Genomic DNA, 16,847 nt, shown 5'->3' with positions numbered 1-16,847 from the left:
AAAAAATTCAAATATCTTCAGAGTATAATTGTGCTAGATATGAATGAAATTCAGTCTAAATGTAGCAAATAAGGGGTTTTCCATGTAGTTTATGAGGAAAGACTTTAGTTACATAAAATATTTGTGGAATATCTTTCCATGTTGAGATTCTTTTTCACTTTTAGTGGAACTTGAGTCAAATCACATAGCTTCATGATTATGATCTTAAATAATGATGATGTAAATTAGGATACTTTGTTCAATCTCACCTTTTCATTTTAAATATTGTGAAGAGTGGTGAAGTTAGGCAGTTGTTTGAGGAATAGAAACTTGAAGTACCTCATCAAGGACTGCACTCAAAATATATTCTTTCCAAGCTTCGGACAGGGTAACAGGCAAAGCTATTTGCCATATTGTGATAATCTTTGATAAAAGTTAGAGGTACTGTCTTTTGAGAATAACTTAAAGCATTCATGTTTTGATTTATTAATGGAAATTAGCATAAATAATAAAGTATATTTTAAACAAGAGAAATGTCTGATAATCCTCCTTTATAAAATCTCACTTTGTTTTAGTATGCCTTGGTCAGCTGTAGAATTCTCAAGGAGAGTGTGCATACTAGGTAGCTGTGTTATTAGTTTCCTAAACGTGTAAATGAGAGGGATGTGGGTCCGGCAAGTGGTCTATCCCTCAGTTTTGAAGGAATAAAAGAAACAAAGGAAGTTGGTGGATGACAGACACCAACTGACAGATATGCATGATCACGTGACAGTCTCATTCAGACAATAACTTATGTTATCTTTAATCCTCACAACCAACCTGCAAGGTGAATATTTTCTCTCTTTTCTAATTGAAGAAACGGAGATTGAGAGAGGTATCCAAACTTGCCCAGCCCCAGAATATTAGGTCAGCGTGATTTTAAATCCCTTGCTCTTAGCCACAAAAGAAAATCTGACAGTTTTTTTACTTTGTGTTCCTAGAACATCTCACATAACACATATCACATTTTGCACAGCACTATAATTATTGGTGAGTGTACCTTTTAGCATTCATGTTTTACTGCAAGTGGTTTTAACATGGTGATTACATTTGAGGCTTGTAGCCACACTCTCCCCACTTGACCCATAGTCTTAGCACAGAGCTTTGTACAGAGAGAAGGCTGAGGAAATTTTATTGGAGATGGAAATACATTTTGAAATTGACTTGAATGCTTTATATCATTAGTAAATCTTTTTTTATGAGTGATTATCTTGTCCTATATGACTTAATGAGTCCCTAATGCCTTTTCTTGGTTTTTCCTTTTTATGTGATTTTAAAGAGCTATGTTTCAGAAATGACTTGAATGAAAATCTCTTTTATATGAAGACTGATTGGTTTGGTAAAGTTAATGACAACACATGAAAAAAATCATCTAAGAAAGTTTACATTTTTTTTAAATGTTTGTGTTCAAAGAGCGGTGGTTTATCTTTCTGTAGGTGATGAACAGTCTTATCTTTCAAGTTATCTATTAAAATTCATACAGTTGAATTATGACTATTTATTATATGTGCCCCCAATTAGCACCTTATTTTGGGGCTGTGGCTGGGAGGTGGGCAGTTGGTGAGATTGGAGTGTGAGAATATGTTACCCTCCTCAAATGATAGCTTCTATTCTTCTAAATTCCTTTCCCCACCTGTTTACACAATAATCATGAAAATAAATTCCTATGTCCAAAATGAATGTAAAATATCTTAGACGTGGCTTTATTCCTTGCTGTGAAATCTTAAACCCTTATTATAAATAATAGATGTGCACTTCCTCATCCTTTCTATAAAGTAACTTTCTCCTATTGCTTCATCAATGTAAAAATATATATCATATGAAATAAACTATTATGGTTTTCATTAAAGCCAGACTTAACAATAGCAATACTCATATTTCACCATGGAAATAATTTTCCCTGTTCCTCCAAGGGATACAATGTATTACTAGGCTGCTTTCCTTTTTAAACATGTCTTTCTTCTTTTTTCTCTTTGTCCCTCCACTTCTTCCTCATATATCCATACTGTTCCCAAGTTCTTCACTCTTCACGATCAAATAACATATTTAATCAAGGCCTAAGTCTTCCTTGGAAACTCGCTACATTGTCCCTTTCCCTTGCGCAGTGAATACACCTAATTACTCTCATACTTTTTTTTGTTTATTTCTACTTTTGAGAGAGGAAAGAGCACTGATGTTGGAGTCAGACATTTGGTTTGACAATCTTGCTGCAATACATGGTTGATTTTCCTCCTCAGTAAACATGAGACAATATTATCTGATTTATAGATTTGTATGGAGAATTAAATCAGATAATAATATAATATCTAGAACATTTCTTGGCATATGATAAGTACTAAAAATATGTTAATTCTTTTCGTTATCTTGTGACTTTATTTACTGTGTTCTGTTTTTCCCACTACAGTGTGAGTTGTGAGAAAAATTGTTCTATTTCATTTGCATTCTCAGTAGTATCCACTATGATAGATATTAGTGTATATACTTTTGAAATAATGAATAAATAACTCACCTAGACAACTGCCCACAATTTTTTGGGGTGGCAAAATAATTTTATATATATTTATCTTATGTATATATATGTTTGTTTGTGTTTGTGTGTGTATATGTGTGTGAATACACACATCTCCTGATGCCATAGACATAGAGTGAAAAAAAAGACAGTAACTGAATGTTGAGAGTTGGGTGCGGGAGATATTGTTTGTTTGTTGATATATCAGTCGATTTGAATATCCTTCTTTGAGCATCTATTAATTATTACATGCATATTAAAGAATGTAATTTTAAATTAGCAATTTCTTTCAGAATTTATTTTCAGAAAGAGTTATATACTTATGACAATTAAGAATAAGTTCTGAATGTTTTATTTTAGAGAACATGAAATGAAAATGTTGCATGTGATTCCTTTCCACATAGTTTGTTTTATCTCAACCATATTTTTCTTATCAGTGCTTTCCCTATTGTAAAAGTAAAATATTATGAGATTATCTATTATGAGCTTTGTTTTGTATAATGTCTGTGGGATTAAAAGGAAAATATTTATATCTGTTGTGTCCAGATTTAGTGTTCTAGGAGTCCATACAATAGTGACTCAATAAATATTTATAAGTTAAATTATCAAATGGTCTTGCTTTGTACACATCCACATTAAAAGGATGAGTGGGATAAAATTGAAAACTAATGAGATGTTTAAATGTTGAGACATATAGCACTTATTACATAGATGCTGCTCTGGGCAGTACATATTTTTATGTATTTTATATAATTTTAAATTATAAATTTAACTCATTTAATGTTCATATAACCATATGAATTCAGTAATATCACTCTTTCCCATTAACAATAGGAAACTGAGGCACTGAGGTGTTAAGTAACTTGCCCAAGATCACAGTACAAGTAGAGTTAGTAATTGAGATCAAGTGGTGTTGCTCCAGAATCTCTGCTCTTCATTACCATTAATATGCAGTGCGAGACATTCAGATGAATCTGTGTAATTTTGCCATATAACCAAAGCAAATTTTTCAGAAATATTTTGGCATTTATTTTGGCAGAATGAGGTTTATTAATACAGTCCATCAGTAAACTATTTTGAATATCCCTTTTCAGAAAAATTTTAAGTTTGTACTCAAAATGTGAAATTGTTTTAAATATATGTCAATCACCAGAACAAAAAGTAGAGAAAAAAGAAAGAGAGAGAGAAAGGATGAAGCGATTTGTATGTGATCGATTAGTTTTAAAGGTGCAGACTGTTAAAGACAACATCATCAAATTTTGTTTCATGTTCCTTCAGTATTTTTATTTCCTAAGATAAATCTGTGCAGACTTTAAGAGGAGGCAGCTATCCCAGTTTGGTTCAGTAAAATAACCTTTTTAATGCTTAAAACTTTTAATATCTTCCATATACCTTTAACACGTTTAAGCAAGATTCCTCATCTTAAGTTGTAAGATCCTAGAAATTATGCTGCGTGTTTTATTCAGTATTCTATCCTGTGTCCCTAGCCTAGTGCTTTGTATTTCAGTGGATACTCAATAAGTCTCTGTTGAATGAATTTAGTATGTTTCAGTGTAATTAACTAACATAAATCTTTGGTTTTCATGGATCTACTTACAAAGATGCTTAGAAAAGTAATATAGTTAACATGTAGAATAATTTCTGAATGAATATCAGGGCCTAGAATGAAAGTAAGGCTTATACATTTAACTTTTTTTGTTTTAAACTCGTGGTATTGGTAAGGAATGAAATTTTTTTACTATTTTAATATTAGCAAAAATTATACTTGTGGAAATTGTTTATACAAAGCAAGTCCCAAATCTATTTATACATTATAAAACCAGTATATTCATATTAATTTGTCCAGTGAGATTGAATTACTTATTTCAGTCAGTTTGGGGGCTGGAAAGTAAACACTGTGGTAATATGTGCAGAAATAACATTCTTTAGATTACTTACTCATTTTTATATATGACGCCTGTATTCATTAAAATAAAGAAGGGATAGATGGTTACTAGACTTGTCGTGGTGATTGTTGCACGATGTATATAAACGTCAAGTCACTATGTTGTACATCTAAAACTAATATAATATTGTACGTCAACTACACTTTGCTAGAAAAAAAAATAAAGAAGGGAGGAGGCGCCATAGCATAGTGGTTAAGTTTGTGTGCTCTGCTTGGGCAGCCCAGGCTTTGCAGGTTTGGATCCTGGGTGCGGACCTATATGCCGCTCGTCAAGCCATGCCATGGTGGTGTCCCACATGGAAAATAGAGGAAGATTGGCACAGATTGTAGCTCAGGGACAGTCATCCTCAAGCATAAAGAGGAAGATTGACAACAGATGTTAGCTCTGAGCCAATCTTCCTCACCAAAAAAAAGAAGGGAGGAGGTATACAGATGTTCTACTCAGAAAATAAAGTTTCTAGGAATTAAGAATACCTTATTTGATAACCCATTGTTTTTTCTTGTTTGCAGGATTCAGAATTGGGATATTGGTGTTTCTGTGTTTGAGGAATATTTCTTTTTGAGTTTTTTTTTTTAATCATCAGTCTTGGAATACAGAAGAGGAACTAGAAAGACACTATTTTGTTTCACGTTTGGAGCTCTCACTCCTGAGGCACTCTCATGCCCGAGTACACAGCCATGTGGCCATCACAGCTACTAATCTTCATGATGCTCGTAGCACCAATAGTTCATGGTAAGCCCTTTACTTAGATTTTTGTGTGGTGCTTAATGTTGTCTCACTTTTTTACACTAGACTCTTTCTTCTAAATCTTTGCTCTGTCATTTTGCAGCTTTTGCCTACCATATATTAAAATGAGTATATATTAACATGGCTAAGTAAAAGACCATAATGTGTACCTTAAGCTGCAATAAATATCATTTTAAGTTTGATTTCTTAAAGTGTCTATTGAAATTTATGTGTAACCAAAAGGTTTTTTTGTTTGTTTGTTTTTTAAAGAACTCCAGCATGTTTTATTCTTTGTTTATACCACTTATGGAAAATTAGCTGAATTATTCACTCTATTATTTATGATGAATTGTTTGGTTTACATACTTTTGTACTTAAAAATAATATTCAATCCAGTAAGTATGCACATTTGAAAGAAAACACCAAAAAATTTGCTTTCTCAAACCACATAAATATTTATTTCTGAGTGTTTACTACTCGGTTCAATCTTTAATACATGCAAACGAAACCTTTCAATAGTGGGAAATTGCTTTTGTTATATACCTTTTAATTCAAATAAGAAAAAACAAACATCAAAATGATATGAATTATGCAGAAAGATAATTTTACTGAAACATGCTAATATACTCATAAAAGACTTGTATGCTCTGTTCATTTAGACCTCTCGGTGTTTATAACACAAATATGGTAGTTAAATGATATACCTTTGCAAATTTTATAAAACATACAATCTTCAATAAATAAACAAAAGACAAATTCTGTACAACTTAGTGTAATATTCCCTGATGCTCTATATAAACTTGCAAATTAAAGTCTTTATGTTCTGTTTTTACAGTTTAAAGTTTTCCAATACTTATCATCGGTTTTGCCCCAACATGAAAATGTTATAATAAAGTTACTATGTCATACATTAATGGTACTTATAGCAAAGAAAAAGGCGTGCAGCTCTATCTGCCGCTGCTTAGGAGGTCTCAGAATATTACAGTGTAGCAAGCAGCTGCAATGAATTTTTAGCCTCTTCTGCTCACCTTTCGTTTTTAATTGACTGCAGAAATCTACTGCACTTCATCAGCGAGGCAATTCCAACTTTGGCCCCTATTCCTAAGTTTCAACGTGAATGGCATTCTGCTGTCATTATAAAAACTAGATTAAGTAACTTCTGTCTCTTTTGAAGTTTTCCTCTAAGGTTCCCCTGATTTAACACATTTATTTCTAATAAACCACTCTAATATGAGGTAGTTTTTTTTAAAAAAAAAAAGAAGAAAATTATACCACCATCTAGTTTTAAGCAATGTAAATTTGTCAAAATTTCAAAATGTTTCCTGAATTCATATACTGATGGAGCACTTGTACATTTCACATAATTGAGCCAAGAGAACATTTGTGATATGGGACAATAAAAGAATTATATCACTTAACAAGTGCTTTTCTAATTATCTGTATATCTAAAGATGATTCTAATTAGGTTTTCTGAGGTTATAAAAATGCCTCACTCAAAAGGTCATTTTGAAGATTAAGTAAATAGTATATGTAAAGAATCTAGCATACTGCATGACAAATATTAACTGCTTGAACATGTTAGTTTCCTTCATGATGCTATCTGTCCCTCAGTTTATTTTTGCTCCAGTAAATTGTAATGACCAGGAATTAGCTAACCATGAGAGCTGTGTCATTTGATGTTGATACTCATGGGAGGAAAATACATATATATATATATACATACACACAATTCATGTTTTAAAAAGTCAATCTAAAATTACACCTGTTTGAGGAAGGTAGGTTAAAAATAGCAAAAATAGACATTTTAAGAAAAAGTCTTTGCAGAGCTGAAATTTCTGGCCTCTAAAAACTGACACCTACTGTGTATTTCAGTGGGCCCCAAACATAGCTGAGCCGTAGATCATGGGTCTTGGGTTGGGACCTGTATTGAACACACACACACACATACACACATGCACACACACATACACACACACGGAGTCTCTCCAAGTACCTCTGAGGAGTATTTTAAAACCCCTAGTAGTGCACATAGAAAATTGACCTGGTATATAAAATATTTGGGGCTAAAACCTTAAGTAATCATTTCCATTTTATGTGAACTATTTTCTACTATCTCGATTTTGAAACATATCAGGCTGAACACTGTAGAAGCTTTCTACTTGTAAATTTTACCCTTATTACCTTGTATAGGTATTTTAAAACTTGCACCAGAGAAAATGCACATCAGTCTTGTTGGCCATCTGTAGAAGGCATTTCCATTGCCTTTGTGGTATCACTTCTGACTTGTCAATAAAGGCTTACACATGAACAACCTTCTGGAACCCAGTTTGTGCACAAACAGAAGAATGTATGAACCTTTGATCAGTGCCAAAATCTGACAGGGTAGACATTTCCAGACTCCCCACCAATCCTGGCTTAAAGGAACACTGCACAGTATGGAACCTTAGACGATTAAGTTAAAATGGATAGAAGTACTCTTGTTTTCAAAACATCCCCTGTAGCATCTCGCTGCCTACTGTCATTGAGATGCCCAGCTTTATCCCTCCTGACCATAGAGAATGCCTTTTTCTGCTTGTGACCTGAATTGCTATCCCATTCTCCAGAGCAAATAAAAATGATGACTACTAATTTTATAGCCATAAACTTTAGACGTATTGGTACAATTAATCCTCACAACAGTCTTATGGGTTTAATATTAGTAATTATTATTATTATCATTATCATTAATTTTTTACAGTAAAAACATTGAGGTACAGAGTGGTAAAGGAACTTGACCGAAGTTACACAGCTGTTATGTGACACAGAGGGATTCAAAACGAAGGACCTGGTTTCTTGAAACTCTGGTCTTACTGCATGTAGATAATCAATTCCCGTTAAGGCTATTCTTCCCTACAGAGAATCCCATCTCCACTCTCCTGGTCATTTGGGAGCAGGTGAGGCAGAAACGCAGCTCACCTGCCTCTTCCATGTTCTGGGCATAGACAGATTGGGCTTTGAAAACTGACAGACCTAAGATAAAATTCCAGCTCTGCCACCTACTAGCTCTGTAATTCTGTTACTTTGTAAACTAGTTAAATAGCATTTGTCACCGCCTGTGAGCTGGAAAACTATGCTAGCTGCTAAAGATATGGTAATGAATAAAAGATTCCTAATTCTTCCCTCAAAGAGCTTACAGTAACATAAAAATTTGTAAGCCTACTTTTCATCTACAAGAATGAACATTTATTCCTTGCAAGTTATTTCAAGGAACAGCTAGAATAATATATGTATAGCTTCTAACATAGTGCTTGGCATTTGGTAAATCTTCCTTATATTTTATTTTCCTACCCCTAACTACCTTGAAATAGAGCTAAACCTCTGAGCATTAGATAAAGAAAATGCATAATTATCCTTATTCTTACCCTGAGAATTGAAAAAAATCTTTTTATACTTGAATATTTGTTTTGCCAGAAATTTCTTAATACTACTATCTAAACAAAATTCTTTAAACTGATATGTATGAAGGCTTAGTATATAACTATCAGTGATACAAAGTCAGGGGTAGTTGTATATAATTGGTAGTATGTAATTATCAGTGATACCTTTTTTGCATGATTTCCACATGGGTAAAATTAGAAACCAAGCTAAAGAATTAATTCTGAATAATGTTTACATTAGTTGAATAGTCTCTACATTGTCCTAGAAAGTCTGGCCAGTATTTTATAGAGAAAAACAAAATTAATCAGTACACTCACATTGTGTATATATATGTACACACTTTTTTGATTAGGATGTGTCTCTGGTTCTATGTTTATCTGTCCATATTTTATGTCTCTGTGTACCTCTGTATTTCTCTTTTTCTGTTTTCCATGACTGTGCCCCCTTCCTATACAGCCATAAAACACTTATTTATAATGCAGTGAGACCTGGCAGCAGTAAAGAGAAGCAGCTAAAGCAGATGGCCAGTTCTTTGCTGTTAACTAATGAAGGGTTGCGTGAAGATAAAGGATTGTTTTGTTCTATTGATGTGGTCGGGAGCAAGGGAAAAGATGGGAATCAGAGAACAGTAATCCAGTGATAATGCAGCCACCTAGGGCTCATCCTGATTGGCAGGAAAGGGATACCAAGGTCCAATGTGGATCTGGGCTGGGAGATCTTGTCCTGGGAGGTGACTTCGCCCAAGCCACAGTTGATTGGGAGTGGAGAAGGTGATTGGGGTGCTTAGATCTTTTAACTAAGTCTTATCTTAATTAAACTGTACTTATAAATTGTGTCACAATTGAAAAGATAGTAAACAGAATCATTGGAGCTTACTGTGGGTAAAGGGGAGCAATATTTTTTATGGTACCTTTGCAGAAAAAAATATGGTTTTAAAAAATTCTTCTGTAACCACCATATGTGTGGTTTTTTTCTGCTAGTCTGTTTTTTGTTGTTAAACTTGCATGTGTATTTATATATTCATGGACTTTACAGGCTAACTCGCTTTTTATTATGTTCAAGAAGTTTATTATAATAAACAGTTCTTAGCAGGGACAAAACAATGATCAGATGCAAATATATTTAGTACTATATGTTATGTTATTTGCATTTTATTATTAATCTGTATTTTACAGTTGTAATTCTATTTAATGTGTCAGTGATTTAAAATCACACCCATATATTTTTTAACTTCTAATAAGATGTGAGGCTTTAGAAAGTACAAAATTTCATTTTACTACTTAATAGCATAATTCTTTTTATGAAGTGTTTTATTAATTGCGAAAAAGTCAGGTTGACTTCTAAGCTTTGCTTAACTTTGTTATTTTTAGAAATTAGTCATCTTTGAAATGTTTGTAATGTTTGCCAGCCTAGGTAATTTGTAATACTTGCAGTAATATGACTATTTTTATGGTTAAATAGGTTATACAGAAAAATCTTTGTCGTGGTCATGATATATGAGGTTACTGCGAATGCATTGAACACTATCTGCATTAGCCACTTGGTACTGAATTTCAAAATATTTATTTCATAAGTTAACTGTGCAATCTCTAATATATCACATTATAAACTACAAATATGCATGGCTGATAGCTTTCCTCTGTAAGAATGTGTTTAGAAACCTTCCCTACGTACTCGGCATACAGGTTAGCAATTGGAAAAGAATTTTCTTTTGCCTTCACACTTGCAAAACATGTTATATGTGAATTTTATTGTAGTGACACTCTATGAGTAACATGTATACATTGAGAGTAAAATAGCATCTTCTTATTTTTAGACTTTATATGTTGTGACTGTTTGGGGTTTAGGATCATATCTTATTTTTTATATTTCTTGGCTTTGGTGTAGACTGTGACTGCCATAGGGTAGTCTTTGTACGCTTGATATTGAATGAATTTAAAAATATTTCGATATATAATATATAAATACCTAATTATCTGTTTTCCTCTTCTTTGCATTGCTATTTACTTTCATTCTCAATGTGAGAATATTGCTCTTACATTTATAATTTCTTATAAGTAATCATAGTACATTTTTCATGCATTTATTTCCTTCATTCTGATTGGGAAATGATTTCTTAAAGACAAACCAAAAGGTTGAAATGCAATAGGAAAGAGTCTCATTGATTTGTCATGTAAATAAGAGACTACGTACTGTATTCTGATCTGTTTTAATTTGACAGTATAGAATAAGACCCTGTTGAAAATAGAGTTAATTTATTCTCTACTTTTTTCAGATTTTTAATTGATAAATTGAAAATGAACTTTTAAAATTTTGTTAATAATTACAGTTTTGTTTTATTTGAATGTATATTCCCCCATATTGTCATCATAGCAGAATTAGTTTCTTTAAATATAGAAAATTGTCTTCCTATCGAGAAAAATCTATCATATATGGAGGATTTGATCAAATAAGCCAGGCTAGTTAAGGATTTACAACATAAATATGCTAGTTGTACTTAACAAAAGTAATAGATAGAGGTCTTCATATAAAAATTGGCTCTCGCAATGACATTTGATAAGCTTTCTGTGTTTATTTCATCTACACATATTACAGTTTGTGGTGATTTGAATATCATAATGTCAAGGTTGTAAACTTACTGGTAAAGTACAAGAACATAGTCTCATATATTTCTTTGTCATTAACAGTATCACCTACTTTATTATCAAAGTAATTCTCCTTACACAAATTTAAATCAGAAGGCAAAAATCCAATAATCCCATGACCCACTGGTATAATTTATTAGATTTTTCTTGCAGTCATGTATGGGTACATATTTTTTTTAAAAACTGGAGTAATGTGAAAAATAAAATTTATATCTTTTGTTTTTACTTAACTTTAAAATGTAGACATTCCTATGCTCTCATTAAAATTTTTAAAAATTGTATTATTTTACCATATGAAGGAATCATTGTTTATCTAACCATATGTTGATGGCTTAATATTGAAGGTCATTGATATATTACCATTACAAATAGCGCTATAAAGGAACACGCTTGTATAGAAAATTGGACTATATTTCTGTACCCCTAGAAGAAAGTCTCTTGAGACATGGAAATTAAAAGAATGATTCTCTTTTAAATTAATTAATAACTACTTTAAATGAATGGTAGGAAATGATCAATACAACCTTGTTTGTTACTAGTACAATTTATTTAAAACAGTTCCATAAGTTTTGACTACTATAATAATCAACAAAACGTAAGTAGAATAAATATTCAAATATTAATAAATAACCATTATTTGTAGAAGTATAATAATCTAGAAAATTCAACAAGTAAAAACTTTATTGGAATTAATGAGAGCACTTTGAGTTCAGATATATGTTTCACTCATATATATGTGTGTATAAATATATATACATTTATTATAAATATATTATAAATATATATTATATATAATATATTTTATATATATATTATATATATATTATAAATATATATATAAGTCAAAACAGCAATGAAATGCATGAGTTATTTAGGAAATATCATAGAAGGAAATGTATGGAACCTATGAGAAGAAAACTCTGAAACTTTACTGGGAGTTATAAAAGAAGACATGCCATATACCATGTTCCTGGATGAAGACTGAGTACAGCAAAATTGACACATATTTCCAAATTAATTTTTAGATTTTTACACAACTGCATTCATAGTACCAATGTGAGCTTTTCTATATAGGATTTCAACAAAATTATTCTAAAATATATATTGACTATTAAACAAGAGAAAAGTTAGTGAAAAATGAAAAGAGTAGTAGGAAGGCACTTGCCCAATTGATTATAAAATATATTTTATAAAAATATAGTAATGAAAGATAAAATCTCAAAATTAGGGAAGTTGATCAATTGTAAAAATGAGATCTCTGAAACAGCACTGCATTTCATATGTTCTGTTGGAATGTGATAGGAATGACTCCTCAGAAAATCAAATGTCTAGGGCAAGAAGTAGTCAAGAAGGGATCAAATTGTGTGTGTGTATTTCAAATTATATATTATGAAACTTCTGGAAGAAGCCTTCTTTGAGTTATCTACTTTAATCTCCATTTTGTAACAATGTATTAGATAAAATAAACTGTGCTATAGTCTCAATAGATTCTAAAATTAATAATGGCTTCCAGAGAATATGTTCTTGTACATCAAACATTCCAAGGGAGGTGTTTCTGGTCAGAGTGTGTGTGGGGGTGTGTGTGGTGGTAGCAGGGAGGTCATTCTATTGCTCTCAGTTATTCAGAGACCCAGTGTAACGGCAAGAGGCTTCCAAAGTCGTTCTGAGGGTCATTACCTCCAGTTCGCAGGAAGGAAGAAGGAGCATTGTGGAGATTCTAATGGAAAGTTTTAGGATATGCTCGGAAGTAGTGTACATTACTTCTGCTCACATTTCCATTAAATAAAACTTGGCCTCATAACCACACCTATAAAGGACTTTGAAAAATGTAGTCCTCTTGTCATAAAGGAAGAAGAAATCTTTTATGAATATCTTTTATGAAGAAAGGAGGTTTTTTAAAAAAGAAACTGGATCTAATGCACTAATATCTTTTTTATTATGTATAAGTGGAGAGGTTTTTTCTTTACAGCTTTATTGAGATATATTTAACATGCTATCAAATTCACCTATTTAAAGTGTATAGTTCAGTGAATTTCAGTATGCACAGTTGTGCATCCATCACCACAATCAATTTTAGAATGTCATCAGTCCTCCAAAAAGAAACACCACACCCACTGGTAGGCACACTCAGTTTCTCCTTCTCCCAGTCCTTGGAAACCACTAATCTACTCTACTTTCTGTCTCTCTGAATTTGCCTATTCTGGACATTTTGTATAAATAGATTCATACAATTTTTAATCTTTTGTGACTTCTTTCACTTAGCATATTTTAAAATCTATGCATATCATAGCATGTATTAGTACTTAATTCTTTTTTATTGCCAAATAATATTCCATTGTATGACATACTGCATTGTATTTATCATTTGTTGAAAATTTGGATTATTCCTACTTTCTGGCTATTCTGCATAATCCTTTTCTGGAAAATTCATGTACAATTTTTGTGTGAACATGTTTTCACTTCTCTTAGGTATACACCTAGGAGTGGAATTGCTGAGCCACATAATAACTCTATGTTTAGCATTTTGTGGAACTGTTAAGCTGTTTTCTAGAGTAGTGGTACAATTGTACATTCCAGACTGTAATATGAGGGTTCTCATTTCTCCACATCCTCACCCACACTTGTTATTGTCTTTCTTTTTTATTTTAGCCGTCCTAGTCAAGATGGAGTAGTATCTCACTGTGGTTTTGATTTGCATTTCTTTGATGCGTAATGATGCTGAGCTTCTTTTCACGTACGTGCTCATTGGCCATTTGTATCTTACTTGGAGAAATATTATTCAATCATTCTCAATTTTTAATTTGTTTTTGTTTTTGAGTTCCAAGTGTTCTCTACAGAAATATCATTTTTAGAAAATACCAGAGGATATCATTATTACAATACATTTAGATTTAGGAGTTTTTTAGACTCCGTATTGTAAGAGAGGCTTTTTGCCTGGATTTCACTTAAATCTCCTCTCTTTTACATTCATTCATTTGAAACCATATACCGTTTGTCTAGCCTCAGACCACCTCCTCTTTTATTTACATATTTGATTCCTAAAAGTTGTTCATTAATTCAAGTTTTTATTATGATGACAAAAACTAGTAATTGGCAATGATTGAAGCTTCACTCTGTGAACTGTATAGCAGTGACAAAACAGCAAGGTAATTCATTGAGCTCTTCAGTGGTTTCCAATTACTCCTCCTTAAGAGAGTAATAAAGAACAGTAACCTTTAATTGTGGTGGCAAAAATATTTTCTATTTTTCTTCTCATCTGAATTCTTGTCTTTCCAGATTTTGAAAATCCTCTTATTTATATTTTTTGTATCTTTGCTCAAATTATATTATAAATATTGAGTCTTTCATTTTATTTTCGTAGACTTTTTCTCTAATATGTTCTGCAAACTATTAGATGCCCCTTTTACTTCATCTCAACAAAGTGATGCAATTCATTATGTCTCCCTATCAAATCTACATATTGTATATTTAGTGACCCCTGGACCCACTCACATCACATCTTTAAAGAAACAGACAAAGATGACAATCAGAAGAGAACCTGAGGCTCTATATGGCAAGAATCCTAGTAAACTTGCACTATTTCAGTCCACTGGGCTTATCTGAAATATTGCTATTTGGGAAGAAAAGATTAGGAGAAAGCTAAATAAAGAATGAATGGTTTATAAATGTTGATGCTGAACAGATCCTGCAGTTTTAAGCAACTATGAATGGAGGAAGATGTCAACATATTTAGAAAGTAATATTTACATGAAGCTCAGAAACTGAAGTGTACAATATTGTCTAATGGAAGCTGTTTTAGAATCCTAATTTGCATGGTCTTATTGAATGAAGAGAATGAACTCAGGCCTTAGAGTCTAATTCCATTTCCATTACTTCCAAGATACAGGATCTTAACCAATTTGATTCACAATTTCCTTGATTATCAAGGGGATAATTAAGTCTACTTGTTATAGTATGAGTATTAAGAACAATAATGTTTAGAAAGGCCCTAACACAAAGCCTCACACATTTAATCCTGGGAGAATGTGGTCATTAAAACATACCTTTTGGAATTAGAACTAAAAAAACAAATGACTGGATAGTAACCAAAACTTAACATACAACACTATCTTGGGGTCATTTACTTTTCATAGTGTTTCTCAAAGACTGCATTGTATATTCTTAATCCTCAAATGTGACAGTTCCTTTAATTACGAGCCTACACATTTGTACACCATTCCATCATTATATTCAGTAGTCACTCACTGGACTGTAACTAAGTCTTTAATGAGTTACTAAAGAACATCTTAAGCTTAGATCAGCATTAAAAAAATGTTACAGAGTGTTGAAAAGCTATTCAGAGTACAAGCGTGTTGCCTTTAATTAGACTATAAGCACAATAAAATTTCCTGTCTTCACTATTCATCCCAGATTTGAAGAAATTGAATAGTGAGTGACAGATATACCCTGACTTTGATATTATTAGTTTAACGTGAAGTTAAAGGGGATAAATATGTTGAGCTAAATTAGAGAAATCTTTGGTTTGATTATATGCAAAGATAAAAATAATATGCAAAACCGAAATAGTATTTTACAATGATCCATTTTTTTTCTTGGACTCAGATGACTTTAAAACAGACTAATTTTATTGTTGCATTAGAGAATAACAGATGACATGAGGAAAAGAAGATCCAGATATGATTAGATCATGTAGATGAAAAAAAAACCCTCTATGTTTATAAAAAGAATGAACAGTTGGCTTTCACACGTTATTGCTTCGCACCAAGCTGTTAGAGATACCATGAAAGTAGTCATCATAGACCCTACCTGAATTAGATCAAGGAGATTCTTTTCTGTAGCTCTTGTTACAAATCAACAATGGTGGGGACTATTTAGCAATGATTCTTTCTTTTCCTTTTGATAGGGAAGTTGGTGAAACCATGCAAACCTTAAGGGCACATGATTTAATAATGAAGACAGATAATACATAAAATTCAAAGCAACATATGATGCTATCCCTCCAGGGAACACATTTGCTTAAAAGGAAGCCTTTTAGATTGGTCACAATAGCTCAGGACAGTTGGAATAGCTGTGATAGGACAGATGTTTTTTAGGTTAAGGGCTATTGTTAGGAGGCTGGCTTGATGTGCCTCTTCACACAGATTGAAATCACTATGTCGATTTTTAAAAGTAGGTGTCCAATGGGGCTGGCCCCGTGGCCGAGTGGTTAAGTTCGCGCGCTCCGCTGCAGGCGGCCCAGTGTTTCGTTGGTTCGAATCCTGGGCGCGGACATGGCACTGCTTATCTAGACCACGCTGAGGCAGCGTCCCACATGCCACAACTAGAAGGATCCACAACGAAGAATATACAACTATGTACTGGGGGGCTTTGGGGAGAAAGAGGAAAAAATAAAATCTTTAAGAAAAAAAAAAAAGAAGTAGGTGTCCAATAATAATCACACTTTGCGTAGACATGTGAGTCTGCTAACATATCTGCTTTCTTGTTAACCAGAATTTAGGCATTCATTTGGTGTGTGTGTTGAGAAGAGGGGGTAGAGAGGGTAGAAATCTCTTACTACCAGAAAAAAATAGATAAAAAATTTTCATT

General features: G+C 32.5%; 1 protein-coding gene across 50 annotated transcripts in view; it reads left to right on the top strand.

The window, feature by feature from the left end:
• The window catches only part of ADGRL3 (adhesion G protein-coupled receptor L3), an 801,248-nt gene that overhangs the window by 278,953 nt on the left and 505,448 nt on the right, over nt 1-16,847 (top strand). For all 50 annotated transcript variants that reach the window (XM_070612870.1, XM_070612873.1, XM_070612875.1 and 47 more), the window contains one exon: nt 4,983-5,205. In XM_070612870.1, the coding sequence (XP_070468971.1) occupies nt 5,133-5,205 (73 nt within the window). In that variant the 5' untranslated portion in view covers nt 4,983-5,132. The remainder of the gene's footprint in view (nt 1-4,982; nt 5,206-16,847) is intronic.

This window comes from Equus przewalskii, chromosome 3 (assembly GCF_037783145.1).
Source record: "Equus przewalskii isolate Varuska chromosome 3, EquPr2, whole genome shotgun sequence".
Taxonomy (NCBI): Eukaryota; Metazoa; Chordata; class Mammalia; order Perissodactyla; family Equidae; genus Equus; species Equus przewalskii.
Note: the sequence above shows the minus strand (reverse complement) of the source record. Positions and strands in the feature narration are given on the sequence as shown.